Genomic DNA, 27,108 nt, shown 5'->3' on the forward strand with positions numbered 1-27,108 from the left:
CAGAGAGACAGCGAGAGAGAAGAGCCGAGGTAAATTAATTCACGGTGAACTCCCAACAACCTTCTTACAAGCTGTTATTGTAAAGTACCGTGATTCCCATCGATATCAGCACTTCATAGTCGGAATTATTGAACTGAATTTCACCGAGCTCTCTCTAGATAGGCAACGGTATCATGTTCAACAACCAGTGGCGGTCCTAGCATATTTGGCACCCCGGGCAAGATTTTCCCTTACTTAGATGATCAACACCTAGGAATTTAGCCCAAGTAGTTACTCAGATTAACAATCGAGAGATTTTTAAAATGGCTTTATGAAAATAAAGATTTTTGGTGATCATGTCCAATGTCCACTGATAGGAACAGGGTTAATGACACTTACACACGTGCAAACCAGCCTTGTTGGACCTGAGGGGCTCTGCCAAAGAAGTGTGTCATCATCTACATTCATATAGAGGTCAGACAATTTAACAGACAGTGTCTAACTAGGGATTGTGCCACACTACGGAATCATGCAATTATGTACAATTATATAATTCCTGCAATTGCCTTTCACAAAACCTTCATCCTTCAAGGACATGAAACCTTCAGCCAAACACAAGTTCCAAACATCAGTTCTGTATTGGCTTCCAAGTTAAAGGAAAACTGATATTTAAATGTAAAAAAAACAACAACAAAAACAATGACTTTTCCAAATAATTTATTGATTTTTGAAATCAACTCATTATTATTTGATCCCTATTAGGTCATCAAAGATACATTTGAAACAATCAAGGCAAGGCCTTTATTCCCATATCGGTTTAAAAATCCCCCACACCTATACACAATAAGGCATCAAATAAATCCTCAGACTGTAGTTACTCTCATGACCAACTCCCGGGTGCCATTGTTAGGCTGGCTGCGGGCCTCAGACTGCCTCAGGTGGCTGAGGAGGTGGAGGATGTTGTACGGACAGTGTTGGTCAAGTGCTGCAGTCCCATTGTCCTGGTCAGCCTGGGGGGGCAGAGCGGGTCCAGAGCCTGTGGGGGGTGCAGGGGAGGAGGCCTGGGCGGCTGGGGCTGGTCCCATCAAGGAAGAGGTGGAGGTGGACACCGCAAGCCCAGCCTGCTGACCCTGGCTGGGATGGGACACAGTGCTGTCAGTGGCGGCTGCCTTCAGGTCCTCGCTGTCCATAGACTTGTCATAGTTCAGAACCTTCCACTGTTGGTTGACGGCCTGCCAGCGATTAAAGATGCGGAACACAGATGGTCCCTCGTGGACGATCAACGCTGGGGAGAGAAGCACATCTATTAGAAAAAGCCCCTTCAGGCCTCCTGGAAAATACTTCTGTTTTATAATGCAAATGACTGTAATTCACCTTCATTCTTCTGTGTGGGAATGGGTTGCAACCCTAGGTTATCTGCCCACCACAACAGCATGTCATAGGATGCAAGCTTTCACCAAACATCTCTGTTCAATTTTTACTGTCTCTACTGGAACAGAGAATCCTACAGAACTAAACTGTAGGTCACAGCCAGTTTGGTTTATTTGATCTCAAAATACAGCATTTATGTGGTGTACAGTAGCTTGTGTAACATTTCGGTCAATAGATTTTAACCAATTTTAGTCCAGAGATGAAATATTTGCTACATGTTTTTTTCCCTATAATACGTTATCCTCAGGATAAAATTGCTTATTGATTCAACCTCATTGGACTCAGAATGCTAGAAAATTGAAATCAATCAGAAAGATGCTGCTTTGATTGCACTGGGAGTTTGTTTCACAGTGGGTCACTGGGAAACACTGTGCTTAATATATTCCTAGCATCTTCTGTTGTGTATAAGTTATTCGGCATCACTTACTAATAAGGCAACACTAATTAACATGTAATCTGGTAAACCTATAGTAACAGCAAATTGTATTGAGCAGTATAGGCCATAAGGAAAGGGTAAGAAGGCACAGTATGGGGGAGGAGTATGAGGGGTAAGTGGATGTTATAAAGGGGCAGTTGAAGGTTGTGTCACAAACACAAGATCAATGTTAACCCATCCCCCATACCAAGTTTCACTTGTGTAATAACTTGCACAGTTAAATCGTAACAAGCACTTCAATATGTGACTACAATGTCATTACTATAGGTATTGCTATGTAGGGACAGGGTAGTTTATGTAACCTGTGTTGCCAAATAGTTATACAATATCTTATAAAATACCCTTTTCTTGTTGCATGTGTGCTCAGGTGGAATGTTCATCCAGTTTCTTGCTAAATAATTTCTGATATTTTTGGTCGTTTTGTCTGGCTGATCATAACAAAGAGAGAAAATGGAGGAAGTGGCGAGTCATCTGGGGAGAGAAAGCTGCTTGTTTATGAAACCTCTCTCTCCATTTACAGAGTTGATAAGAAGTAAGCCTCGAGCGCCCTGTTTGTCTATGTCTCCTGATAAGGGAACAGTCAGCTCTTTCCTCCTGAATGTCTGCCAGGTGACAAGTTAATCTCTGTAAAGAGTACAGTTAATGACTCCACAGACAATCCCCACGTTCCCAACCGGAGACAATCATCTCTTTTCATCCCTTTGCTTTCCCTTTAGAAGCATCTGCCGGCAGTGTCTGTGTGTTTTCACCGAGAGACGCTGTCACACTCTCTGGGAGTAACACCCGCTTACCTGCTGACAGCACCGACAGCCCCGTCCCACAACAGGCTGTGAGGAGAAGCTCATAGAAGAACCCTGAGACTGGAGCCCACCCAATTGGGGACCATCCCTCATGTAGGCCAGCTGCTGGTTGGCTAACTGTGATGAGGCAGTATTCTTGTAATGTGTCTCGAGAGCACAGTATCATGAGTTCAATCCCGCTCAGGCCAAGGAAGTGGTGGTGTAATGGGTTAAAAACTCATTCACTCCCTTTCACACCTGTATCTCTGTGAGTATTGTGGGCTTGGTCGCCCGCTTCATGTCAGTTTTGGATAGAAGGCATAGCTCAATTGTAGAGCATTTGACTGGAGATCAAGAGATCACAGGTTAAAATCCCCCCCTTTTGAAAAAAAAACTGCTAAAAGAATACATTACTCATTATTATTGAAAACAACTACACTGAAATGTGACGTGCTGACATGTAGTGGTGTAGTCTGGTCATACCGATGCAGACCACGTCCATGAAGCCGTACATGCCGTAGCAGATCTGGAACAGCAGGTCCTGACGCTGCCAGCGGGCCGAGGGGCTGAAGGAGGACCACACTAGCCAGGAGATGCTGGCCATCAGGAACAAGGAGCCCAAGATTGCTGCCGCAATCTGGACCTTCTCAATCACCGTCAGGGAGATGGCCTGCCACTGCATGGATAACAAGCACAAAATCAAGACGCTTGTGGTTTAGACCTTGTCTATTTTGTATTTTTTTAAGTGCTGTTTGATGTAATGCTCATTATGCAACCTGATTTACTTGCAAAGAGTATAATATGAAGGCATGAGACTGTAACCTGAACAAGATACTTTAGCTGTCAGTTCACAAACGAGTGTGGGGCTCTTTAAGTCACTTTGAGCTTATTGTGGTCCAGCAGTGGTGACAAACCATTAAACACATCTGCATGAAACTATTTAAAGCTAATATCGGTGCATTTGGTATAACACACAGCCTACACTTATGAGGCTAATCAACTTGGTTTCATTGCAGCGTGTGAAGCAAATCAAGGGCACCAATGGACAGGAAGTACTTGATTACTAAGCTGCTTGACAGGATTTGTAAAACGTAGATTACATGGGTCTGGTGATGACTCACCTGTAGCGGGTTCTTGGTGCTGATGGCGATGACCTGGTACTTGTAGTAGCAGAGCTCACAGGCCCAGGAGCCCCGCTCACTAATCCACTTGATGAGGCAGGGCTGGTGGGTGCAGCGGACTGACCCACTGCAGCGACACGGGCTCAGTAGCTCCCCCTACAGGAGTACAACAAGTCAGTTATCTCTTTAATAATGCCAGGAATCTGTGTCTGTGTGTGTGCAAATTAGAATAGGTTTAGTTTCAGATGATCAAGAAACGGGCACTCTGCAAATGTCCTATCCTGCATGTGTCCTCTTTATAATCCAACAGAGTGCAGTGCTGCGATTGACATTGTTTGGATAAGCATTTCGACATAAAATAAAAAAAAATATATTTTTTAATAATTTGCCACCAGTTTGGCTTGCTCTCTTTGCGTCCTAGCCCCTTCACCCTGATTGGTCCTCTGATCTTCAGCGAGTTTCCTATGAGTATCTCCAGAACCGGCACATATTTTGCAGGTGTCCCTTTTATAATCCAAAGGACTGCAGTACCGTGATTGAACTAATGCAATTAACAAAAGCATTCGTGTAGATAAATTGTTGGTACTCCTCATGCGTTGTGTCTGATGTCACCATTGTATGCAACGGACGTGGTCTTGCAAGCTTTTGCAGGCCCGTGTTCATCCATCACCATGAATCGAACCCGCCATCTCTTACTTCCCAAGCGCCACCACTACCAGTTACGCCAACGAAAGTAAGTAAAGTATGTAAGTAAGACTTTATTTATATGCACTTTTCATACAAGAATTGCAGCTCAAAGTGCTTTAAAAAAAGCACTTTGAGCCAATGAAAAGCTAGCTCTTCATTGACGTGGGTGGCCTGCTAAATACTTCAGGAGTGAGTTTCACCGATTCACACCAGCTATGTTCGCAATGAAATGAAATAAGCGTAGTAAGGAAAATAAGGAAATTCAGTTTAGCTATTTAGAAGCTTTTACAACCGATATTCAGCTGCTTTGAAAGGGGCTGGCTAGCTAACAGAACAACAATGTAAAGTGGATATACTTTCAGTATAGATCAGTACATTTTGTTACATAAATGAATGTGTTTACTGATGTCAAAACTGTCAGCATATTGCAAATGTATAAGTGCTGTATGGCGAATTAGGCCTACAATTATGACAACTGGATCAACCATTGTGCATGTAATGACTTCTGTTATGAACTAAATGTTTAAATGTTTGTGCTGGTAAGACAATTTAACAGAGTACCAATATAGTACATTTTGATCAACATAAGCAATTTATAACGTAGGAAACAGGAGACAAATGAAGAATACATAATTATTTGCATGAATGTAGGCTACCACAGCATTGGAAATTTGACTAGAATAGCCTAGATGTGGAGGTTGAACAACTACAAGTTCAAGGAATCTGTATTTATGTGTTTCCCTGACATCTTAATCACTGCATCACGGGCTCTGTGCACTACTTTATCAAATCTTAAACTGGTCAACTTGACTTGGTTACTTTTAAGGCCATGGTCAGAGCAATTTCAGATTTCCTTTTGGTATATGAGATATTCATCATCCTTTATATTTAAGTCCCTTACATACTGGACTGGAAATGTGGTTTATTGAGCTTTCTGTTCCATTCCAAGCCAGGTGTAAGGGTTACTCAAACGAGTTGCATGTATAACTTTTCTGAACCGTAAGTCTTGTACTTTAAAACAAAGGGCTTTCCCATGAAACAAACAGATGTTAGAACAGACAGGAACAGGGTATGTACAACAATAGGTTTGCAATCCCATGCAATGCTTATTAATTTCCTTTGGTAAACAAACACACACACACAGTTCCCCTTACTATTGTACAAATGTTCTGTTCATTCAGACATATTGTATAACATGATGCTGCACATCAATGCGCAAATATTGTTTTTACTGAAGGAGCTTCTATCAAAAAGCACACCCCACGTCCCTGATGTACGTCTGGGGGAGCTGAGTGTGATCTGAGTGAACAAGAAGAAGAAGTAATGCTGATTCATCCCTGCACTGTGATCAAGTTAGGGTGGGCTAAACTCTCCTCTATCACACTGACTCACGCAGGCTAGACTCTGGTGGGGGACTGTGGGAAGAACCCAAAGCACAGAGAAGCCTGAGGATTCCAACTGAAGCCTCTCTCCTTTTACTACTCCATCCAACCTCTCCTCCACCCGCCTCCCTCCCACCCTCATTGCCCCCACCCTCCTCTTTCATCACCCCCACCCTCCTCTCTCCCAATCAGATCAACCCCACTCTCCTCACACCCTCATCCCTCCCAACCCTCCTCTCACCTCCCTTCTCTCTCCTACCCTACACACCCTCCCATCACCAACCCTCTCCCTCCCTCCCTCCCCTTCTTCTTCCCAACATCCCTGACAGAAGGAGCGGCACCTTGGTCTCAGAGCAGGGGGAGGAAGCTAGGGGAGAGATGGAGCAGAAAAGGCCCGTCCACAGATGGCCTTGGTGGGAGTGTGTTGGCATGGGTGCCAGCAGGACTCTGGCCTGTCCAGAGGGACTGGGCTGCTCTCTGTGGAAGAGCCATCACAGCCAAGAGCACAACCTGGCCTCCACACCCCGACTGAAGCAGGGTGGAGGGTGAGCAATGGAGTCTGGTAACAACAGTGACAGCGCCAACCACACACACATCCACCACTGAACCAAAAAGTCCACCGTAGTTAATTACTTCAGTGTACTTTTTAGTTTAGTTATTTAATTCTGCACTTGCTCACTACAGTCATGTTTCTACAACCCTCAAATACTCCCAGACAACCTCACAGTGTGCCCTCTTCCTCCTGGAAACAGAGAACACAAGCCCTTTTACATAACTGGTCTTTTGATAATGATGGCTGAGGAAACTGCACATGGGAGGCAAACAAAGCAATTCAGTGCTGCAGGGCCCTAAAGAGAGTAAGAGAGAAATATGTAGAGATGTAGAGAGAGAGGGAGAGGGGGAGAGAGAGGAAGATAGAAAGAGAGATCCTCCAGGGCTCTTATTGTCCCTCTGACAAATGAAGTGTACAAGGCCTTTATCTGTGCTATGATTTGGGACACAAAGCTGGCTTCTAGTCTATGCAAGCAGGAGCCATACATCCTTAAAATGGAGCTAAAATGAATAAATGTAAATGTAAATGTAAGCTTCAGGAAGAAAGGCATTCTGAAAGAATTTGCCCCCTGAAGGGCAACAAGCAGCAACACTAAGGACAGTTGAAGAAAAACTTGTCATGTTTAAGCCACCCCAAACATGGAAACATTTTAAGGCTTTTTGACTTTCGCTAGCATACTTCAAGGTCATTGGATTTTGTATTCAGACACCACCACCCACCTCCCCCACCCAGAAACCATCCCCCATATGTATGATATGGGAGAAATATGGCGGGAAAAATTATAATGTGAAATTATGAATGAAAAGGCCCCAGCGAGGTTAAATTGAAGAGCGCACTCTTGAATAAAACAAAGGTCAGTGCGAGCAGTGAACGTGAATCACCTTAAGTGTGGCCTTCAACAGAATCAATCCTCTCCTTGCGTCTTCCCCATCTTGTACTGAACAGTCAGTCTGAATGGGTGTGTGTGAAAAAGGCTTCAAGGTAACTATCTACCCATTCAGAGAGCTCTGCCATCTCAGGGAAGATGAACTGTTATTTATTCATTATAGGATGCACCCTTGTGGGATACAAAGTACCATTTTGTCTCATATTGGTTCAGTCTCTGGTTATTTACTGTGGGATCAGTGTTATCACGCCAACTCTGGCTCTGGGGCTACAATGGGTGAACAGTTGTGGTTGAATAAATTGACCTGGGTACAGAGAAAAGGAATTCAGTGATCAGGGATAAAAGACTCGAGGACACACACTTGTATAGGCATGATAACTCACTGCTGGAATTATTGTAAAAATTTGAAAAATGCTTTGTGCAAATAGAGTAAAGTGTAATTGTTTCACCTCACCTCGAGCGCATTTGTCTCTCTCACTGCATATAAAATCAATGGATCAAGTGGTAACTGTGAAGCAAATCAAATGCACCTCATTTACTTTCAAAAGCCTCAGTGTTATTAATCTCAGCAATTGACTGAACTCAGTCAGGCCCATTTGTATTCACCATTGTTGCTTGAAATGTTTAGCAAGTTTTGGAGTGGACCTTAACTGGCACGGAATCTATTCCCCCACTCCCTTGTCTTCATGGTAACACAATATTGTGCCTATCTTTGCTGCAAGGCAGGGGCTGTTTGGAGGTGGCTCTGTCGCATGAGATAGCGCCTGCCTTGATGTAAGTGACATCCCAGGGGCTAACCAAGAACAGAGGATAACTAATGTCCCTCGTTCCCATATCACACAGCCACACGGTGTCCACTCATCTCCCCGATGGGACGGATCACTGTTCCATGCTGTCTCCCTTCAGCAGATCCATACCTGGACCCTGTCCAGCAGACAAAGCACCATAAAGGATCAGGAAGGATATTGAGAGATAAGGACTTGAACCTAATTAAAAGATGGCACAACATCAAATACTATATTGAGTAGCTGTACAAGTCTGGGGGAGAGAATTCAGGACAATTTGTGCAAGAGAGACCATAGGAGATCAGACATTTCTCCAGGGCATTTGTGTTTGGCTGGCATCATAGTAGCTGTCTTGTTGTGAGCTACTGAAATAACTAGGAAGATCTGAAGCTTTGTTTTACAATCTAATAACTAGATCCCCTGGCAGCAGCCATGTAAAAGTGGGACCCAGTGGTGGGATGATACTGTGAACTGAGTATGTGATAGGATATAACAGTTAAAATAAAAAGGAGATGAGAGAAGGCACTGTGATTAGAATGTAAATTAGGAAAGGGGATAACTAGAGTTTGATGAAGGCCAAATTTCCTTCATCATTACTATCTTCTTGAATTTGCATCTTTGATGTTCCAGTTGATCAGTAAAGTGTGATACATTTATCAAAATTATCCCTCAGGGAGAGGTAGAGGAATCCATGGTTGAGAGTGAGACTCTAAACATCTACTTTTGTTGTTAATTTGCTCTGTTTCAGGCAGTGTTTTCCGGGCAGCAGAGTGAGAGACATTATTTGATTTCTCATGCATGTAATTGGTTCTACTTGGACCGTATTCACAATCAGTGTTTTGCTAATATCATATTTGTTTTGTGAATCAGCCAAGAGGATGATTGAGAGGTAGTTCATCATCCTCCCCCTGGAGTAGGGGCCTTGTCACGCTTCACTGAGGGACCCATGATGCAGAGGGTGTCTCACTGAGGACCAGAGTAGAAGAGCTACTCTTTGGACCGACTCGGAGACCGGTGGAAAAAGGAGTAGACGTGCAAATTGGAATGCGGCTACTCAACCAAACAACCTCAATCTTATCTGCTTTCGGCACCCTAACCAGCACAGGCCTTGGCCAAGGCCGTTGCTGGAACAACAACTCCCCTGAAGAGCGCTGCAGAGAGACTTCTCTTGCATTCCCTACCCCCTTCCAACAGACACCTGAGGATTGCTGTCTCTGTCTGGGACCTGATCAAGGCTGTCTCCATGGCAATACAATCTGCGAACTGTCTGATTGTGGCCTAGGCGATGGCGACAACCCAGGCCTACTCACACACTAACTTTCACATATTACAGATATGCACACACCCCCCCATCCAACGCCTTCGCCTGCTAACCTTCTCTTCCCGTCCTGTCTACCCCCTTGTCATGTTTGTGTATTAGAAACTGCAAGTGGCAGCTCGGATCTAAGACGGATTCGAGAGACCGCAGATAGAGTGCGGCTAGTTTGGTTTGTTATATGTTTTAGATCAACACTTGTATTATTGTTTTTGTTGATTTTATGTAAAGCACTTTGAGCTGCAATTCTTGTATGAAAAGTGCTATATAAACAAAGACTTACTTACTTACTCTGGAAACAAGTCTGTGATCCATACGTTCACATTCAGAATAGCCAAGAACTCAAGCACACGGTCATCGTTGGTGTGACGGTCAGATACATTTACAGCTGAGTACAATGGCAGCACTGCTATGGCAGTGAATGATGACAGACTGCTTTGGGAATTCATGCTCAGTGTGACACAAGTGTCTTCATGATGACTGGGTCACATACCTGTTCTGGTCCCTGGAAGCAGATCCTGCACAGGGGAGTCCTGAAGCCACTCTCGCTGTAGCTGGTGAGGGAGAAGCGCTCCTCTAGGCGGGATTTTGAGTAGTCATCTGAGGACCGGCTGCAACGCAATGCCGCTGACAGCTCTGCTGCATCAACCCATCCCGCCACTCTGTCTCTGTCCGCCCCTGGCCCGCTAGCGCCCCCTGCCGGCAGGGCACTACAGCCTCCTTCTTGTTGATGCGCTGTCACTAACGTGTTGTTGTTGTCAGAGACACTGACATCTGAAAGGATGTTCTCGCTCTCATGGCTGTCCAATGTTTGTCCGCTCATGGAGGTGAGTGTAGGTAGCGGAGTGGACGGTGCCGGTGCCCCTAGTAAGAGCACCTTCAGGTCACTGAACAAGACGCAACAGCGGCTTTTCAGTATGCTCTGACTGCGCAGCATGTCATCGGTCTGTCTCGAAGTAATTTACGGCACCATACAATGACACAGGAGATAAACAGCATGTGCAGCACATGTACAAGGAGAGAAAAATGTATTGTCTACTGGAGGGAAAACACCAAGATAAACTCCAGGATGAAAGCTAAAGAGAATCTTGTTGTTTTTAGAATCGATTTGTTTCCCATGGAGGTGTTTAAATTTGCTGTGAGACTATAGTGTCAAGGCTGTGGTGGCTTTGTTCCCATGATGGAATAGCTCGCAAAACAACACAATACATTGATGCAAACAAGTGTCTGAAGCCATTAGGTTACTAACAAACCAAATAAAGAAAAAATATAAAACCACTGTTGGTTTAGGATTAGAAAATAGACATGATGTGCTTTGTGTACATTCCAACTGGCATTTATATTCTCTTACCATCGAATAGGTCTGTACATTTTCCCTCCAATTTCAGTAAGGTATGCCAACCTCAGCGTTGGAATACTACATGTTCAGATTCCGTACGGCAGGTTTCCATCCTATTCCGGTTTCAAAAAGGATTTTCTAAACATTCCAATAATATACGAAAACTTCAAAAAAATCTTTCAAGAAGAAAATGTCGACGTCGAAACTCAAAAGAGATCCGTAAAATAATGTAATGTTTTGCAGGGATTGCACTGCTCTTACCTGGCAATGAACTATACTGACGTCCAAAACACTTCCAATGTCCTTTACCTTTGCAAACGTTTCAATAACAAAACCCCAAATCACAAAAGATCTTAACGCACTGTCGTTGGCTTGGGGTTATATCTTTTCATAAATTTAAGCAGTCGCCCTCCAGTTTCAAAAGCCTACTCATATTTTAAAGACCAGCAAGTGTCTTCCCATGAATGCAATACAAACACGATTTTGAGACAGTCCTTGTGGTTGATTCAACGTATTCCTTATTGTAGATGAGTGCATTCTTTTAGCTGAGGGTTGGTTGTTGGATCATTGGTTGCCGACTACTGCTGCAGCTTCAGCACCATGAATCCTGGGACAGCTCCCAGGCGCGGCACGTCACCGCACGGCGTGATGTAAGCTGAGGGCGAGCCAAAATGTTTCAGAACTATTGCTACAGCAGATGTAGCTACCGGTAATTGTAACTCAACCAAAAGTCTTTGTCAGAATTGGTTTCCTACTTCCCTTTGCCTTTTGATGTAATAAACCAATTAAACCAAGATAGGGTGGTTTTGCGTTGCTTACGATTCAACCCTTGCTTGGGCGCAGTAACTAGCCTTTCCTTGTTATTTATTGTTCCTGTATTTAATTTGTCCACCTGTTTGAACAAATACTTTATACTAGAAAGTCACACACTATATGAAGGATGGATTTAGGCTTCGTTTTGAATTGCTAATCAGAATGCAGTAGGATACCTCGTGCTTGTTTGTTATGCCACGTCATATCCGGTCAGCCATAAACTACAACCGCGCTCTCAAGCAAGACATTAGTGCCAGATAGCTAACCCAGTCTCTAAGCCCAGTTTAGAGAACCTTCAGAAACATTGTAAAGTAGTTTAATTGGGTTACAGAAATGAATATTACTTTTACCTAACAACATTACGTTAACATTTAACTCTAAGACACAACTTGTTGATTTCGGAAGTTAAAGCTAGCTGCTATGTCAGCTAGCATCATCATCAGCAGGCGCAAGTATCCATAACGTGTCAAACTTACTTTATAGTTAAGTTTGTGTCTCAAATATTCTCTTGATGACTTGGGTAAGTCAACTTGCAACCAAACAACACAACTATGTCGAGCAATTTAACGGCAGAGCAGCAGAGAAAGATTGAGGATAATAGACAGAAAGCTTTAGTAAAGAGGGCTCTCAGACTTGCCCAGGCCAGCAGTATCAACAGCCAGCAATCACCGAAAAACGACATCCCTAATGCTGGTCAACAACAGCTCGGCACTGCTTCTGCTCCACTTGGTCCCCCAAACAAAAGATGGACACCATCTAGCTCAACGTTTCGACCAGCTCCACCTGAGTTACCCACACGCAGTGCCCCAGCCCAGATAAACAACAATCGACAAGTCGTCAAACCTAACGAATGTTTTTCTGGACATAATTCTCTCAACACCGCTACAAAACAGGTGAGAACTGACAGTTTTTTTTTGTGGCAGGCTATTGTGAAGTGCTGTCATGTTTTCTTCTGTCTCTGCTGGTATTAATTACACTATTCTGTATTCTCCCTGCAGATCAAAGTAATAGATCCACTTCCCAATTCTAAAGCAAAACTACCAGGAAAAGAGTTTTCTAGCGGAGTCTCCTCGGGTTTGAAGCGACCCTTTGAGCAGAAAGTCATCTCAAACCTTTCTGGAAGCACTGTAGGCGCCTTTTACAAACCAGGAAGTAAACCAGATGTCCAATGTGCAGTTGCACAACCTTCCTCAAGTGCCGTCTGTAGTACTAATGCCATGACTACAAAGAAACCTGGCATCACTGTGAGGGGGAAGTGTGTGTCACACTCGGAGGAGCGCTTTAGAGTGGAAGTGGGCTACAATGCACAACTGATTGCTCTTTTCAAAAACATACCCTCCAAAAACTACGGCAAGCTAACCATTTAGACTTGTTTTGGGGATTTTGTGTTGAAAATATCACTTTAACACAGGACTGTGCATTGTCACTCATATTGTTATTGTGTCTCTGACAGACCCGGGCACCAAAACGTGGAACTTCAGTCTCACAGACTACCGGCAGCTAAGTATGTGTAGATACACACTCAGTAAACAGATGTCAGGCTTATAACCTGCCTTCTTTCTTGTGTTGAAAGAAAGAATTCACCGAAACCACAACTTGAACTAGCTATGACACCAAAAGGCTAGCTTTTCGATGGCGCAGGCTGTTTTTATACAGGAGTGTCTGACCAACTTGGTTACGCTGTCCCTTTGCTGTCCCTTCCAGTGGAGGAGGCGGGGGCCATCCCCTGTGTGTCCCTGAGGCCCCTGGATGGGATGGAGGGGCTGGACCTGGCCAACCCGGCCTCCTGCCGACCCCGGGACACGGCAGCGCTTGCAGCAATGATGAGGCTGTGCAGCGGCTGGCAGAAGCCTGGGGCCAGCATGCAGGGCAGCTGTTGCCTGCTGTCACGCTCACGCTTCCAGGTGGACCTGGGCTACCACGTGGACGTCATAGCTGCATTCAAGCAGATGCCCTCCAAGAACTATGGTGAATGGGAGCTTTTGATTCAGAGTCAAACAAGCTTAGCTTGAAGGCATATGTTTATGTGTTTAGTTTGAACTGTCTGTGAATTATCTGATTGCCGACTAGCGATGTGTTTTCCTGGCTTTTAGACATGAAGACAAAAAAGTGGAGTTTTGCATTGGAGGATTATAAAACGCTCAGTAAGTACTGTTGTTGTGATTCCACTCTTGAGGTATCTGTGTGTGTGTTTATAAGTTCCTGTGCGCCCTGTCATGGCTGCCCCTCTGCTCTGTGTAGTGGACGCCCTGAGTGGGCTGGCTGCCGTGGAGGTGGAGCCTCTGCCCAGGGCGGTGATCCAGGTCTTCTCTCACAGGCTGGATGGCAGCCAGGCCGGGCCTGCCGAGGTCCCTGAGGCTGACCTGTCCAGCGTTGACATTGCGCTGACCCACTGCCTCATGCCTTTCCAGAGGGAAGGGGTCGAGTAGGTGTAGTCACATGACATCACCCTCCTACATTGTCCTCACCCTTCTACACACCCCTAAACCGTCCTAAACCCTCCTACGCCGTCCTATACCCTCCTTAACCCTCATACACTGTCCTACTCCCTCCTAAACCCCAATACACCATCATATACCCTCCTACACCATTTTACACTAGATTAGGTGGAGTCATACAACATCACCGTCCTATAGTAAAACATATCCACTTGAGTTTAGCTTAGCCACTCAACAGGCAACAAAGAAAAAAAGTATTGCGGTTCACTTTTTTTTTTGTGCTTGTATTTTAGATCCAAAGTGACCCTGCGCTGCCTGTGTTTTGTCTGTTACAGCTTTGCCGTGGCCAAAGACGGCCGTCTGCTCCTGGCTGATGACATGGGTTTGGGGAAAACGGTGCAGGCCATCTGCATAGCGGCCTACTACCGGACTGAGTGGCCCCTGCTCGTGGTGACGCCCTCCTCTGTGCGCTTCACATGGGCAGAGGTAGCTGCACTACTGCCATACTATGCCCTTGAGCAGGTGGTAGCTGGTCACATGATGATTCATTCCTATTTCAGCATCAGGGTTTACTCTGATACTCCCCTGGAAATACGTTGTGTAGTTGTTTTTGTTCTGTCAGACTCAATTTTTGGTCTTACATTTTTCACTATTTGACCAAGGGCAAACTTTCAACATGCTTACATCTCAGGTAAAAAAATAAATCAAATTCTATTCGATATACTCATTAAAGTGGAGCTGGGGTATTTAAAGGAAGGGCGACCAGAGTGGAACGTTACTTGATTCAAGGGCCTGGTGTTTACAGCAGTCCAGTACTGTCCCTGAAGACTAGTGACTCTTTGGTAGGTAATTCATCTTCAGGAGAGAAGACAGTAATATCACTCATCCAGTCTTGTGTTTCTAGGGTGCAGGAGGTAATTTGAACGATGAATCATTTTTGGCTCAAAACCCTGATGATTTTTTTAAGGGATTCTGCAAGTGTTTTAGCAGCTCCTAACTTTGCGGTAAACAGGCTTTATCTGTAAGCTTTGTTTGATATTCCAAGCTTGTTTTGTGACCTCAAAATATATCTTTCTCAACCATGTCGTCTGTGGTTTTTCACCTATGAGGATTTGTTTCATGTTTCTCATTTTTGTGATGAGTCATCGTCATTGGCGTGGATTTCTCTACACATCCTCCCCCCCTACCCGCCCACTCTGCGCCTGCACGTTAAGACAGTTTGTATTTGGCCCCCTGGCTGCAAATCACAGTCAGGTGTGGGATGCAGGAGGGATCGTGTCCCTTCTTAAGGAGTGTTTGTCAGTAAATAGCATCTGCAGGCTATGTGAAATTGACGGGAAAGTCAATCAAATGAAACGCTAACTCCATACTTCATTCCCCCCCCCTCTCTAACTCCAACCATCTTTCAAACCAGACCTAAACCCCTGCTCATTTGTCCTAATGACTCGGCTGTGCATGTAATATTGAAATATGTTTCCATTTGGTCTATCTTCAGCATGTTAACCAGATTACGGCAGGGGCTGGTGAAGTGAATATTAGTCAATTGCTAATTATATTGCAAGTGGAATTTCCCTGACATTGTATACAGAAAGGTACTTAAACACAGTGCCCATTTGGTAAAGAGCAGAGTATGACCAGAAAAACTGATTGCCTGTAGGATCTATAATGACACTCCACAGGAGTATACTCATGCTTTTGTACAAACCCTTCGAAGGGTTGTGGGGTATGTGTGGACATACTAGAGCACTGGTGCTCTGTACCTCTGCTTTGATCCCCCAATCAGGTTTACTATGGTAGAGGATAGTCTTTCTCCAGCAACCAGAGCATTAACTCCTTATAATAGAAGGATTTATTATATTGGTTTTTTTGTTATCTGCTTTCACTGTCAGTTTTTTGTCTCTCTTTGTCTCCGTCTCTCTTTGGGGAGGGGGTGGGGGGATTACTACTGAGATACAACTACATTGATTTGACAGGGGAACGAAGTGCTAGGAAGTGGACTGTCAGAAGCATTTGGGCCATTGACTCATGCTTTCTCTCCACAGATGATTGGCTGCACTGTCATGGAATGATGGAACTTTCTGCTGTTTGATCTTGCCAGAAACGCTCAAAATGTTATTTTCTTTGATGTTCCATTTAGGAACCAAGTTTGTTGATTAAGGATTATATATGGGTTGTTGTACTGTATATATCATCCAAGCTCAATAGCATTTGCTGATACATTTACATTTGCTAACACATCCATTAGAAGCTAAATAAATTGGTGGTACAAGAACATTCATCCTTTTAAACTAATTGTCAGTGTCCTTCGAAAGGGGCTTTACAGCTGAATTCCAGGTGAAACCCTTGCCCCTGCTAATCTACTAGGCACCATTATTTCACTTCCTGTTCTGGTAATGTTGTACTGCTCCTCAGGCGTTCCAGCGCTGGCTCCCCTCAGTGAATCCTGACAGCATCAATGTGGTGGTGACAGGAAAGGATAACCTGCACTCAGGGCTGGTCAACATTGTCAGCTACGACCTCCTCAGCAGGATGGATAAGCAGCTGCTGGCCAAACCTTTCAACGTGCTCATCATGGTGAGTCCTGCCTTCCGGGGTGTGATTGAGTCTAGAGAGTGTGTGGTTGGTGTGGATACGGTCATGGTGTGGGGACAGTGGAGTAGATTGTTGCAGTTGGGTGTGAAGTTAATCACGTTGGTAATAGTTTCTGCTGGTTTACGCTGGTCTAGCTGATCTGGGTACTTTTCAAGGCTAGACGTGGGCGAACATCTTCATTTTGCCTCCATAAATCTGTTGTTGGTGATGGTTTCTGTCGTTCTTTCTGCTGCAGGATGAGTCCCACTTTCTCAAGAACATGAAGACTGCCCGATGCAAGGCTGCCCTACCTCTGCTGAAGGTACCCCTGATTCCCGTGATCTGAGCCCCAGTGAATGTGCTTTGCCCGGAGGTGACCATCTCCCACCACGGTGCTGAACTGGGACATGTGGTCACCTGTATGCTCTGCTCCTCCAGGCCGCTAGGAGGGTGATACTGCTGTCAGGGACCCCAGCCATGTCCAGACCCTCAGAGCTGTACACCCAGATCCTAGCCGTCAGACCCAGCCTCTTCCCTCGATTCCATGAGTTCGGGACACGCTACTGCAATGCCAAACAGGTATAGTCCAAGCTCAGGTATGGTAAGAACATAGTAACGTTCAAATCCCACTTAAGTTCAGATCCTGTGTATTTTCAAACCCCTAGTACATTAGGTGGTTGGTTTCAGCTTCCTCCTCATGAAGGATCACAGCTGTACTGGTGTTGTAATTGGCTGGGATCTGAAGAGCCTTCGTTTATACTGAGGATGTTTGAAATGGGATTAGGTCCATTCTCTCTCCCTCCTCTTATTTAGACTGTGAAGTATGTTTACAGCTCTCACTGTAGTACTGTAGATATGCAAAAACGAGGGGATTATATCACTAGATTGGATTGTGGCACTGTGTGTCTGTCTTTCTCCTTTTATTCCTGTGCTTGCTCTAAATGGATGAATAATAAATTATATATATAATACTTGGATTTAGACTTTAATTGATATCCTCTTTGTCTTCCTCCCCGTTTCTTGTCCTTTTTCTTCTTACTTCCCTCTCTTCCCTCCCTCCCATCTTTTATCCCTTAAAACACTTTTTTCTCTTCCTCCTCCTTCCACCCTCCTCATCCCTCCCTCCTTCCCATCGTTCTCTCTCTCCCCTCCATCTCTCCTGATCCCTCCATAAACCATCCATCCCTCCGTCCCCCTCCTTCTCTTCCATACTCTGCCATCCCTCTCTCCATCCATTTCCCCTCTCCCTCTCTTTTCTACCCTCATCCATCTGTCCCCCTTACCTCTCTCTAACCCTCTCACACTCTCTACCCTTCTCCTGATTCTCTCCCCTCCATCCCTCTTTACCCCTCCCCCCTAGCTGCCCTGGGGCTGGGACTACTCCAGCTCCTCTAACCTGGGAGAGCTGCGTCTGCTGCTGGAGGAATCACTGATGTTGCGGCGCCTCAAGCCCCAGGTCCTCTCCCAGCTCCCTGCCAAGCAGCGCAAGGTCGTCACCGTGACTACCGATGGGGTGAACGGACGCACCAAAGCTGCCCTTTCAGCCGCCGCCAAGGAGCTGGCCAAGCGCCAGAATAACGTGAGCAGGGGTCAGGGGTAGCAGTGGCCACCATTACAGGACGGGGGAACACTTCAAGAGTACTACTGTAGAACTGATCCATCTTGCCAACCTGGTCAAATGCTGTGTTTCTTGTTGAATTGTCTTGTCAACCTGATGCATATCTGTACCGCACAAGTACAGTAAGTGCACTACTTCAATGCCAAACAGTAACTTGTAAAATTCATGTCCTATCTTTATCTTACCTTTTCTCCTGAATCCCCCAGAAGATGAAGGAGAAGGAGGCTCTCCTCGTCTTCTTCAACCACACAGCTGAGGCCAAGACTCGAGCCATCATGTGAGTCCTCATGGGTCATCCCTTCTCCTGTCGTTGACTTCTCTGAAGCCTCAGGCTGTTGATGATCAGCTGTGTGTGTGTTTCTGCAGGGAGTACATCACCGACATGCTGGAGTGCAGGGAGAAGTTCCTGGTGTTTGCTCATCACAAGCTGGTATTGGACAGCATCACCAAAGAGTTGACTGAGAAGGTGATCAAACACACGTACACACACACTCAGGCCGCCCTTGAGGTCTCCTTAAACTCCTACGCCGGATAAGACGCGTGTCCTTGTCGACATCGGCCGTCCTTCTCAGAAAATTCTTTTTTCCCTGAGACTGGTTTAACCCCATGTCTTATAATAACGTATTCATTTAGCAGATGCTTTTAAAACCTGAGAACTGCGGTCAAATACTCTAACCACTGAGCTCTATCTTCCCCCACCTCTGCAGAACATCAGCCACATCCGTATAGATGGATCCACCCCGTCGGCAGATCGCCAGCTGCTGTGCGACAGGTTCCAGACGGCAGACGGGAGCTGCGTGGCTGTGTTATCCATCACAGCAGCCAACATGGGCCTCACCCTCCACTCCGCTAACCTGGTGGTGTTTGCTGAGCTTTTCTGGAACCCTGGGGTACGACCACCCCCCCTCCCCCAAGCAGTGTCACAGAGGGCTTCACAGTTACCCATGACTAACCAAACCCTAAAGACAAGGAAAAACTCTTCCCCTACGCCCCAAAATTGTATTATAATAATAATTTGGAAATCTTGGGAGGAACAAATCAGTATGGTGGTCATGTAATTTCTAGCAGTCAGGATTTGTAGGGCCTTGTCAACCTTTTATAGAAACCTACATTACCTTGTTTAATAAGATGCAACACGTCCTTTAGTGTTGATTTAACTGATGTTTTTTTTGATTGGACAGGTGCTCATTCAGGCGGAGGACAGAGTGCATCGTATTGGACAGACCAGCAACGTGGACATTCACTATCTCATGGCCAGAGGAACTGCTGATGACTACCTGTGGTAAATGAGACGATCTAATGCAGGCATTCCTGCTCTTCTCTGTCCTCTAGTCTAGATAACAGATCTGGCCTGTTTTGGATGTGTTGTTTCAGGCCCATGATACAAGAGAAGATGAAAATCCTGGAGCAAGTAGGCCTTTCAGAATCAAACCTTTCGGAAAACGCACTCAATGCCAGCTTCCATTCGAAGGTGAGCCTTTTGTGAGTAACGTGTATAATTTCTTAAAAAGCTCCACTAGTATTTGTCAACGTCATCCTGCAGTCAGCAGGCTCACAGCTGGATGTCTGTGGTGATCCACAGGATCCGGAGCAGAGGAGGATAACAGAGATGTTCCAGAAGTCTTTCACTGAGCAGGAGGAGGACATGGACGAGGCCCTCCTACTGGAGGTGGCTGACGCCTGGGAGGACGGTGAACCTGGAAGTACCTCAGACCGTCAAGGAGACGGCATCTGAGAGCTTAGGCAAGAAGAGACAGGTGGAGAACTATTTCACAAGACGATTGAAAATGCTGCCCCATGTAGACATTTAAAATAGTTGGTTTCCCAGAAAGATTTCGCAGAAAGCATAACTTATGTGTCATAAATTGCATCAGTAATGCACCTACATAATATACATAGATATATTTGAAATTATGATGAGTATTTTATGTCTTGTTTCATAATTGTAGTCCTGTATTTTACAATCAAACTAAATAAATAAATAAATAGGGTAAAAGTGGTTGCTGATGTTTTGGTAGAATCATTACATATGTACTGTAGCAACAGACTATTTTTACCTTCAAAGCGCACGCTTCAGTATTTTTGTTAGTTGGGAACACTTCCATGGAACTGGAGTGAATGCTGAGAACTTTAGTTACCATGGTGTTTGAGGATGCTTACCCAATCTTTTAAAGAAAACACAAAGGGAAACCAGGGGGGACCATAATCTCTCTCTGACAGAGGGGCACTTAACAGCTGAATTAAGTAGACTTATGTGCATTGCTCTAACCCCATTTATCTCAGTATTAGGTGGTCGATAATGACAAAAATTTAATTGATTTTTTGTTGTTCTGTTGAATGAAATAGGAAGCTGGTTGTCTAAGTTTGCAGATGGAGGTTTTCTACATCTAGGAGGATTCATAGTAATAATCCTCTTCTGCGCCATCACAATATCCATGCTGCTGGCTGTGATGTTGAGCTGCTGCAGGTTGTGGTCTGAGCGCAGCAGAAGAGAAGTGCTCTGCTGAGCACCTCTGTATTCACACAGACCTTCTACATCGAGCCCTCAGTCAACACTGAAGAAAGTCTGTGCGTAAAAGCCCACTGCAAAGGTTATAGCTAATCTTACAAGGTAGTGTAGGCTGTATTCAAGAAACATAAAACCCCTATAATGTCAAGCTTGAGCAAATCACAAAAAAAATTGTTGATCCTGTTTATTTAAAAACTTTTTTAAATTTCCTTACTGTAACATCTGCAATAAAGTTTTGATATCACTGTCATACATTTTAATCTCCAGTTGTAATTTATATATACACAGACTGAATTTTAATATATTTATGAAGCAACGTCCAAGACAAACATTATTTATGGTTTACACTGACTAATTTTTCCTACATACAAAGAAAATAACCGGGCTAGTTAGTTACTCTGTGTCTATAAGGCTGTCAAAGTCTGGCTACTACGGAATCTGTTGACGTGGAGGGTTTGTTACAGCGGTCTGGTCTCTGTTGAGAAGAAGAAAAAGAAGATGAACACATTGTTCCAGTCTCAGGTCTGAACTGTGTTTATTCTAAAGCACCTTACCATCTTCCTATTGGCTACCGGGGGTACTGCAAGTGTCTGTTTGGTCAGTCTTCTCAGAAGCAGATGTGGTCATTTCTAGATTCAGAAAGTCTAAGTTCAGATGAGCATTTGATGCTGTTTCTGCACAGGACCCACATGTTCATCCTGTCTATCTCCTCAAGGTTTCTCCCTCTTACCTGGACTTCTGGGGTCCATTAAATCTTTAAGTTCTGTCGTTGAAGATCTTGACACATCTGAGTGCGTCATATCCACAAAACTGTTGTGCTCTTTTTCTGAAATCAAGTAATGATCACATACTCTGATCAACATCTAACTCAGGCAGACTACAGTTTCACAAGCATAGGTACATTGCAGTGCTAGTGCATTTCACTGCAGAGCAAGAGGTTGCAGGTTCAAATCCTCCATGTACGCCACTTTGGGGAAAAAAACATCTGGCAAATGAATATATTACATTATTGCGTACTTTGATCAATATCTAATTCAGGTAGTCTGCAGTTTTATGAGCATAACCGTATTACCGTTGTCAATGTGATGACTCAGAGAGGCTGAGGCCAAGTCTCCATCACTGGTGACGTCACCAAACAGGAAGTGTATCTTCTCTTCAGCATGCTGCAGTGTAGAGGAGCCGTGGACAGAGTTCTGGAGGATGTCGGAGGCGAAGCGAGCTCTGAGTGAGTTGGGAGAGGAGTCCTTGGCCTTGCTGGGGTCTGTAGGGCCCATCATGGCCCTCCACTCCTCCACTGCGTTCTCCTTGGTCAACACCAGCATCATGCACGGGCCCCTGGGTCAGGGAGACTATTAAAGCTAGGCACTTCCGATCATTGATTCACTGTTGTCATTTCTATACATGCATTATTTATGTCATTGTGGATACAAAATGTCTGCAAAATTAATTAAATGCAAAAATGTCAACATAAAATGTGCTTCTGTGGTTAGGCACGATAAAATATCTTGTTAAATTTGGTTTGGGATTGTCTGTGTAACTGCTCATTCAAAACACCCCAGTATGATCTGACTCTGTTGTGATACTGTAAGTCATTAAGATGTAATCCTAACAAAGAATGACAGCACAGGAAGTATTACAAACGAGTGCATCCAGCACCCATCTCCCTGCTCAGTGCATCCGGACAGTAAGGAAACAACTCGATGGAGGAGCTAATCCGAGTGGAAGACATTGTCTAAAATCTTGATGCTGGGAAGGAGCCAGATTGAAAAGAAAGATGGACTTTATCTACTCTGCCTAAGGCTGGCTTTTTATGAGTCTGCCTGCAATACAATTAGCATTGGTGGAAAGATCAGCTGCAGTGGAGAAGGCATCAGAAAGAGGGCCAGGTTTAAGGAGGAATCTTACTGCCTCTGTATAGCGGGGTGAGGGCTGGTTAAGTCTGGACTAACCGGCACATGAACTCCACCAGCTGGTTGTAGAAGGGCTTGTCCCGGTGGTCCTTATAGAACTCCTCAGCCATCTCCCTGGACAACACTGTCTCTTGCTGACGGGTGATGCTGAACCCGCCCTGATGTATCTCATCCAGAATCACGTCTGTGAAGGGTAAAACCAAAGAATAGAATAGAACTCTTCACGAAAATAAAGAAACATAAAAAAGGTGCGTTGCGGGAAACGTGACATGTTCCTGAGTCTACTGGGAGGCTGTGGCTGCTGGGACCTTTGTGCTGGTCCATGGCATCAGGCTTTATCAGCGCAAGGGTGTGTTGCTTGGGGAAGAAGAAGCTGAGCTCCTGCTGGGCCTCCTCCTGGCTCCCACTGCCATGGAGCTGGTTGAGGGGCTCGCTATCCACCGCAAACTGGGCCCGCAGACTGACAGGAGGGACATACATCAGATCCACACACACGGCACAGCGTACTCCGACTGCAGGGTTTAGTTGTGGGGTCTGGACCAGCGTACCAGTCAGGCTTTTCCTCCTTGGCTCGGCTCACATCCTGGGGCCCCAGGAGACTCCTCCAATGATTGACTGCTCCTGTCCTGACCAGGGCCAGGGCAAGCACAGGCCCGCTGCCAACACATACAGGTGTTATCCAATTGTCAATTGATTTCCTGCTTGAATAGCTTATTATAATAATAATAATATAATATATAGTATAACATATATTTAGCTAATATACTTTATTTACATATATATAGCCATTTATTTGAATAATACCATTCTTTGCTTCATGCAAGCCGTCTTGTGAACATACAGTGTACTTGTGATTACAGCAGTGATGTAGTGGGACAGGCACCTGGTCATGTTTTTCAGCAGTGCAGGGAAGTAGTCCTGGTCGACATGTTGGCTGTAGAACTGTCTCACCTGCTCTTCCGACAGCATCACCTCTCGCTGCAGGGCCACTTTAAAGCCCGCTTCATGTATCCGAGACAGGATCTCATCTGCTCAACCAGATAAGCTTCATTAACATGTGAGGACAACCCAGTCATTTTATGCCCTGTGGTGTTTGGTCAAGAGATCAACACAAGCTGCTCTTGCAGGCATTTGACACATCAGTGAGTCAGCATGGGCGTGTATTCTGCATTTCTGTGTCTGCGCGTGAACGTGTTTTGCGGCATGCCTCTGCTCTCCCTGGCAGCGTCAGGCCGGATGAGCGCCAGCGTCCGCTCCACACGCCCTTCCGCCTCATCCTGCTCGGCCACCGAGTCATTCCTGAAGTTGGGGAAGAAGAAGGCGAGCTCCCTGCTGGCCTGGTCACTGTCCTCGCTGCCGTGCACGGCGTTGAACAGCGTCTGTGTGCCGTACTGCGCCCGCAAGCTGCAGGGAGGGACAGGAGAAAAGGGGAACAGATGGCGACACTGCGGGCGCTCATTGAGGACAGCGGAGCAGAGGAAAGCTGAATGTTTGGGTGTGTCTGATGGAGCTACAATATGTCAGCTTGTGCTGTTTTGCGGCCATAGAACAGGCCAACACAAAGCCTAGGCACGTTTGTAAGTAAATGCATGAGGAAATACAGGAAATACATAGTTAACTACTCAGTTTCGAAAATGAAAGGTTTCTTGAAAGACTGTGCTACTAGGTGCTCTGTCAGAGGGTCAGCCTACTGCACCTCTCTGGCTTCTCCCTCTTGGCCTGCTCAGTGTCGGTTGGGCCAATGAATTTCCGCCATGCAGGGACGACATTGGCTGACCCATCCGGCTGAGACAACAGCAGGATGTGGGAGGGGCCGCTGGACATGAACCGGACCAGTTCCTCAAAGCCCTCCTGTCAGTACCCACACACACACACGCGCACACACATCCACACATTTAAGTGCACATCCATGCACACACACACCCATGCAGGTTTAAGCACACACACATGCACACATATACACCAATGAACTAACCAGCAATCCTCTTATGTTTATCTTATTTATTTTGTAATCATTCTAAGCTGCACATGCATGCATACTGCACTCATGTTATGTTTCTGCGCAATAAGGACACGCTTCTGGATCTAAGCAGCTTTGAATTTTATATTTCAGATTTTCTCTTATCACTGACTGCACTGTCAGCAAAAACAGGCCGTTTAGTCAGCACTTCTATGTTTAGACATGCTCAGAATAAAGTGTTTGGTTTACTAATCAGCCTGTTCTATAGTCAGGGCTGCCCTACAGGATATGATGGCTAACCACATGCTGTATACTACTATTCACTAGGCTTAGCTTAATGTCAGTGGCTAGAGTGTTAGACTACAGATCAAGAGGTAGCCAGTTCAAATCCCCTACTGTACATCAATTTGGATAGCATTATTGGCTAAATGAGTGTATTCTTTCTTATTATTGAGTTGGGTAAATGTATTTGTCTAGTGGACATCTCTGCTCTGCTCTTCCCTGCCCATCTGCCTTCCTCAGATCTGGGTTATACTCCACTTGGTTTACCTCTGACGATCTGTGTTGGTATAAATCTTGAGCTTCAGCCTCGGTCAACGTGCGCTCCTCATTGGCCAGAATCTCAAAGCCAGCATCCTGAATCTGCCCCCCCAGAGTGACAAAGGAACCTGTCACCATAACATACACCAACCAAACATACAGACAAGGTGTGCGGCTAACTAGACAGCAGAGATAACTGCTGAGGCCTTTACCTTCATCACAATCTCCTCAACTTGGCCATGGGCAACTGCATCGGGCTTAATAATGGCAACTGTGCAGGATTTACTGGCAGGAACTGACAGGAGACAAATAGTTGTGTCAATAATGACTAATTTATGTGTTATGTTGACCTGCCTGACTGAGTTGAAAGAGCTGTTATAATCCTCTGTATACTTCTGGTGACAGATACTACCCATTCTACTTTGAGTCAATGGAAGGTGTGCAGGAATATACCAGGTTTTTCTTCTTCTCTCTGGTGCTGTTCAGGGACTTCCTCTTCCTTTTCATCAATGACCAGGCCCTCATCTTTTACCTGTCAATAAAAGCAGTTTCACTTTCTGAGATGGAATAATGTTTAAGAACTGTAATTATGTTCATGTTTGTGTCTGTGTTTTTGTGAATGTCTGACAATTTCTCTATGTGTATGTGTGAGAGTGTGTGTTTATGAACCTGTGTGTGTTTTCCTGTGTGCGTGTTGACGTGTGATTGTATGCATATGGGTGACTCACCGCTCCACGTTCTAGTCCTTTCTGCAGCACAAGCTTCTCCTTCTCCAGTTCCTTTAGGATCGTTCTTTGTAAGAGGGGGGCGTTGGCTCCCCTGAGCACGGCAACCAGTTCCCCTCCCTGAACCCACATACAAGGTAGCACTGGAGTTAGCGCTGGTTAACAGCAGCATTGTGATGTTAAGCACACACAACATGCACACACACATAAAAGACAAACACAAAAGAGATACAGACGCTCACAAACACCCTTACACCGACTACACACAGACACATACACAACCACAAACACACTCACACATCTATGTTACTACACTTACACCATAGAAGAGGAAGGTAGGCTCACATTTCCCCCTGTATCTCTCTAGAGTGTCAATGCTGTCTGCTTCTGCCTGATTTGTGAGAGTGAAACACAGTTTCAACAAACATTTATTAACTTGAGTTCTGAGATCTGGCACTATGGTACGTACCGTTGCAAAATGTAACAGTTCATCTCCCAGTTCATTCTTTATTTTCCTGAAGAGACTGACCACAGCCTTGCAGGGACCACACCACTTCTGATAGACGTCTATAACTGAACAGGTGGGAGAGGGGTGGGGGTGCATAGGAGGAGAAAATTTACAATAGAACAGGATACAGAAAGGGCTTGAAAATGCTGCAGTAATTTATTTGGACACTGGAGGGCAACAGAGCACTGGTTTACTGGAAAACGTGAACTTACATCTAATTTGGCACTGTGTGTAAACTGTTCAGTGCGAGCAATGATTAATAGGTGAGATCGTTGGATTTAATGCAGTAGCCTAGTCTTACCTATCTAGTCTTACCTATCAACCCTTTAGTTTCAAGCAATTCATCCCATTGCTCTTGGTTTGTAACCGACACCTGAGTAAAAACAAGCAAAAAGGGTTAGGCTACACTTATTTCTGACCTGGCTGTGCACAAGCACACACATAGCTCTAACGTTCGCTGTCCTGTGTCCGTCCCTAACAACAGACACAAACGTTATTTAAACCAACCTGTAAGCTCACTTCTTTCTTTTTACCAGCCATTTGGAGAGGATATGCGGTAGGACTACGACAACCTTAGACGAAATATTGGACGTGTATGAATTGTATATTTAAAATACAATACTACCAATCTAGTTAAAATGTTGACGGTCACCTTCTCTACAGTTTAGTCAAGTCCAGCGCCATATACTTTGAGACAGCCTCTTGTCCGCCTGTTTTGCCTCCTCGTTGCTATGCAACGCTCATTACCTTCCTAAACCGTTTGATGTCGATGTCGCAGTTCAACAAAATGGATGAGGTTTGAATAGTGCAAATGTCGTTTCCC

The 27,108-nt window shown here is 45.0% G+C and overlaps 3 protein-coding genes across 5 annotated transcripts; 1 reads left to right on the forward strand and 2 right to left on the reverse strand.

The window, feature by feature from the left end:
• Positions 1-842: 842 nt before the first annotated feature.
• Positions 843-10,296, reverse strand: marchf4b (membrane associated ring-CH-type finger 4b). Its single transcript, XM_067261064.1, has 4 exons — positions 9,848-10,296; positions 3,747-3,902; positions 3,109-3,301; positions 843-1,264 (listed from the first exon to the last, which is right to left on the reverse strand). Exons 1-4 carry the CDS (start codon positions 10,289-10,291, stop codon positions 843-845), a joined length of 1,215 nt encoding a protein of 404 aa, XP_067117165.1. The 5' UTR covers positions 10,292-10,296.
• A 1,455-nt stretch (positions 10,297-11,751) lies between these two features.
• smarcal1 (SWI/SNF related, matrix associated, actin dependent regulator of chromatin, subfamily a-like 1) lies at positions 11,752-20,883 on the forward strand. 3 transcript variants are annotated; one of them, XM_067228263.1, is made up of 18 exons: positions 11,752-12,399; positions 12,505-12,856; positions 12,960-13,010; positions 13,211-13,474; positions 13,600-13,650; positions 13,748-13,931; positions 14,280-14,430; positions 16,357-16,518; positions 16,772-16,837; positions 16,954-17,094; positions 17,876-18,094; positions 18,340-18,410; positions 18,500-18,599; positions 18,841-19,023; positions 19,315-19,415; positions 19,508-19,604; positions 19,716-19,890; positions 20,480-20,883. In XM_067228263.1, the coding sequence occupies exons 1-17, from the start codon at positions 12,058-12,060 to the stop codon at positions 19,866-19,868; spliced, it is 2,688 nt and encodes an 895-aa protein (XP_067084364.1). In that variant the 5' UTR covers positions 11,752-12,057; the 3' UTR covers positions 19,869-19,890; positions 20,480-20,883. The 3 variants fall into 3 exon arrangements, with proteins under 3 accessions (XP_067084364.1, XP_067084357.1, XP_067084372.1); XM_067228256.1 differs by lacking the exon at positions 20,480-20,883 and having other exon boundaries at positions 19,716-20,473; XM_067228271.1 differs by lacking the exon at positions 20,480-20,883 and having other exon boundaries at positions 18,343-18,410; positions 19,716-20,473.
• A 320-nt stretch (positions 20,884-21,203) lies between these two features.
• nme9 (NME/NM23 family member 9) lies at positions 21,204-26,825 on the reverse strand. The gene is made up of 17 exons (XM_067261056.1): positions 26,793-26,825; positions 26,601-26,658; positions 26,247-26,350; positions 26,097-26,168; positions 25,781-25,897; positions 25,506-25,584; positions 25,265-25,347; positions 25,062-25,154; positions 24,249-24,403; positions 23,760-23,956; positions 23,436-23,580; positions 23,101-23,208; positions 22,861-23,012; positions 22,592-22,736; positions 21,715-21,977; positions 21,373-21,468; positions 21,204-21,271 (listed from the first exon to the last, which is right to left on the reverse strand). Exons 1-17 carry the CDS (start codon positions 26,823-26,825, stop codon positions 21,204-21,206), a joined length of 1,968 nt encoding a protein of 655 aa, XP_067117157.1.
• Between the last annotated feature and the right edge of the window lie 283 nt (positions 26,826-27,108).

Source organism: Osmerus mordax, chromosome 2 (genome assembly GCF_038355195.1).
Source record: "Osmerus mordax isolate fOsmMor3 chromosome 2, fOsmMor3.pri, whole genome shotgun sequence".
Classification (NCBI taxonomy): Eukaryota; Metazoa; Chordata; class Actinopteri; order Osmeriformes; family Osmeridae; genus Osmerus; species Osmerus mordax.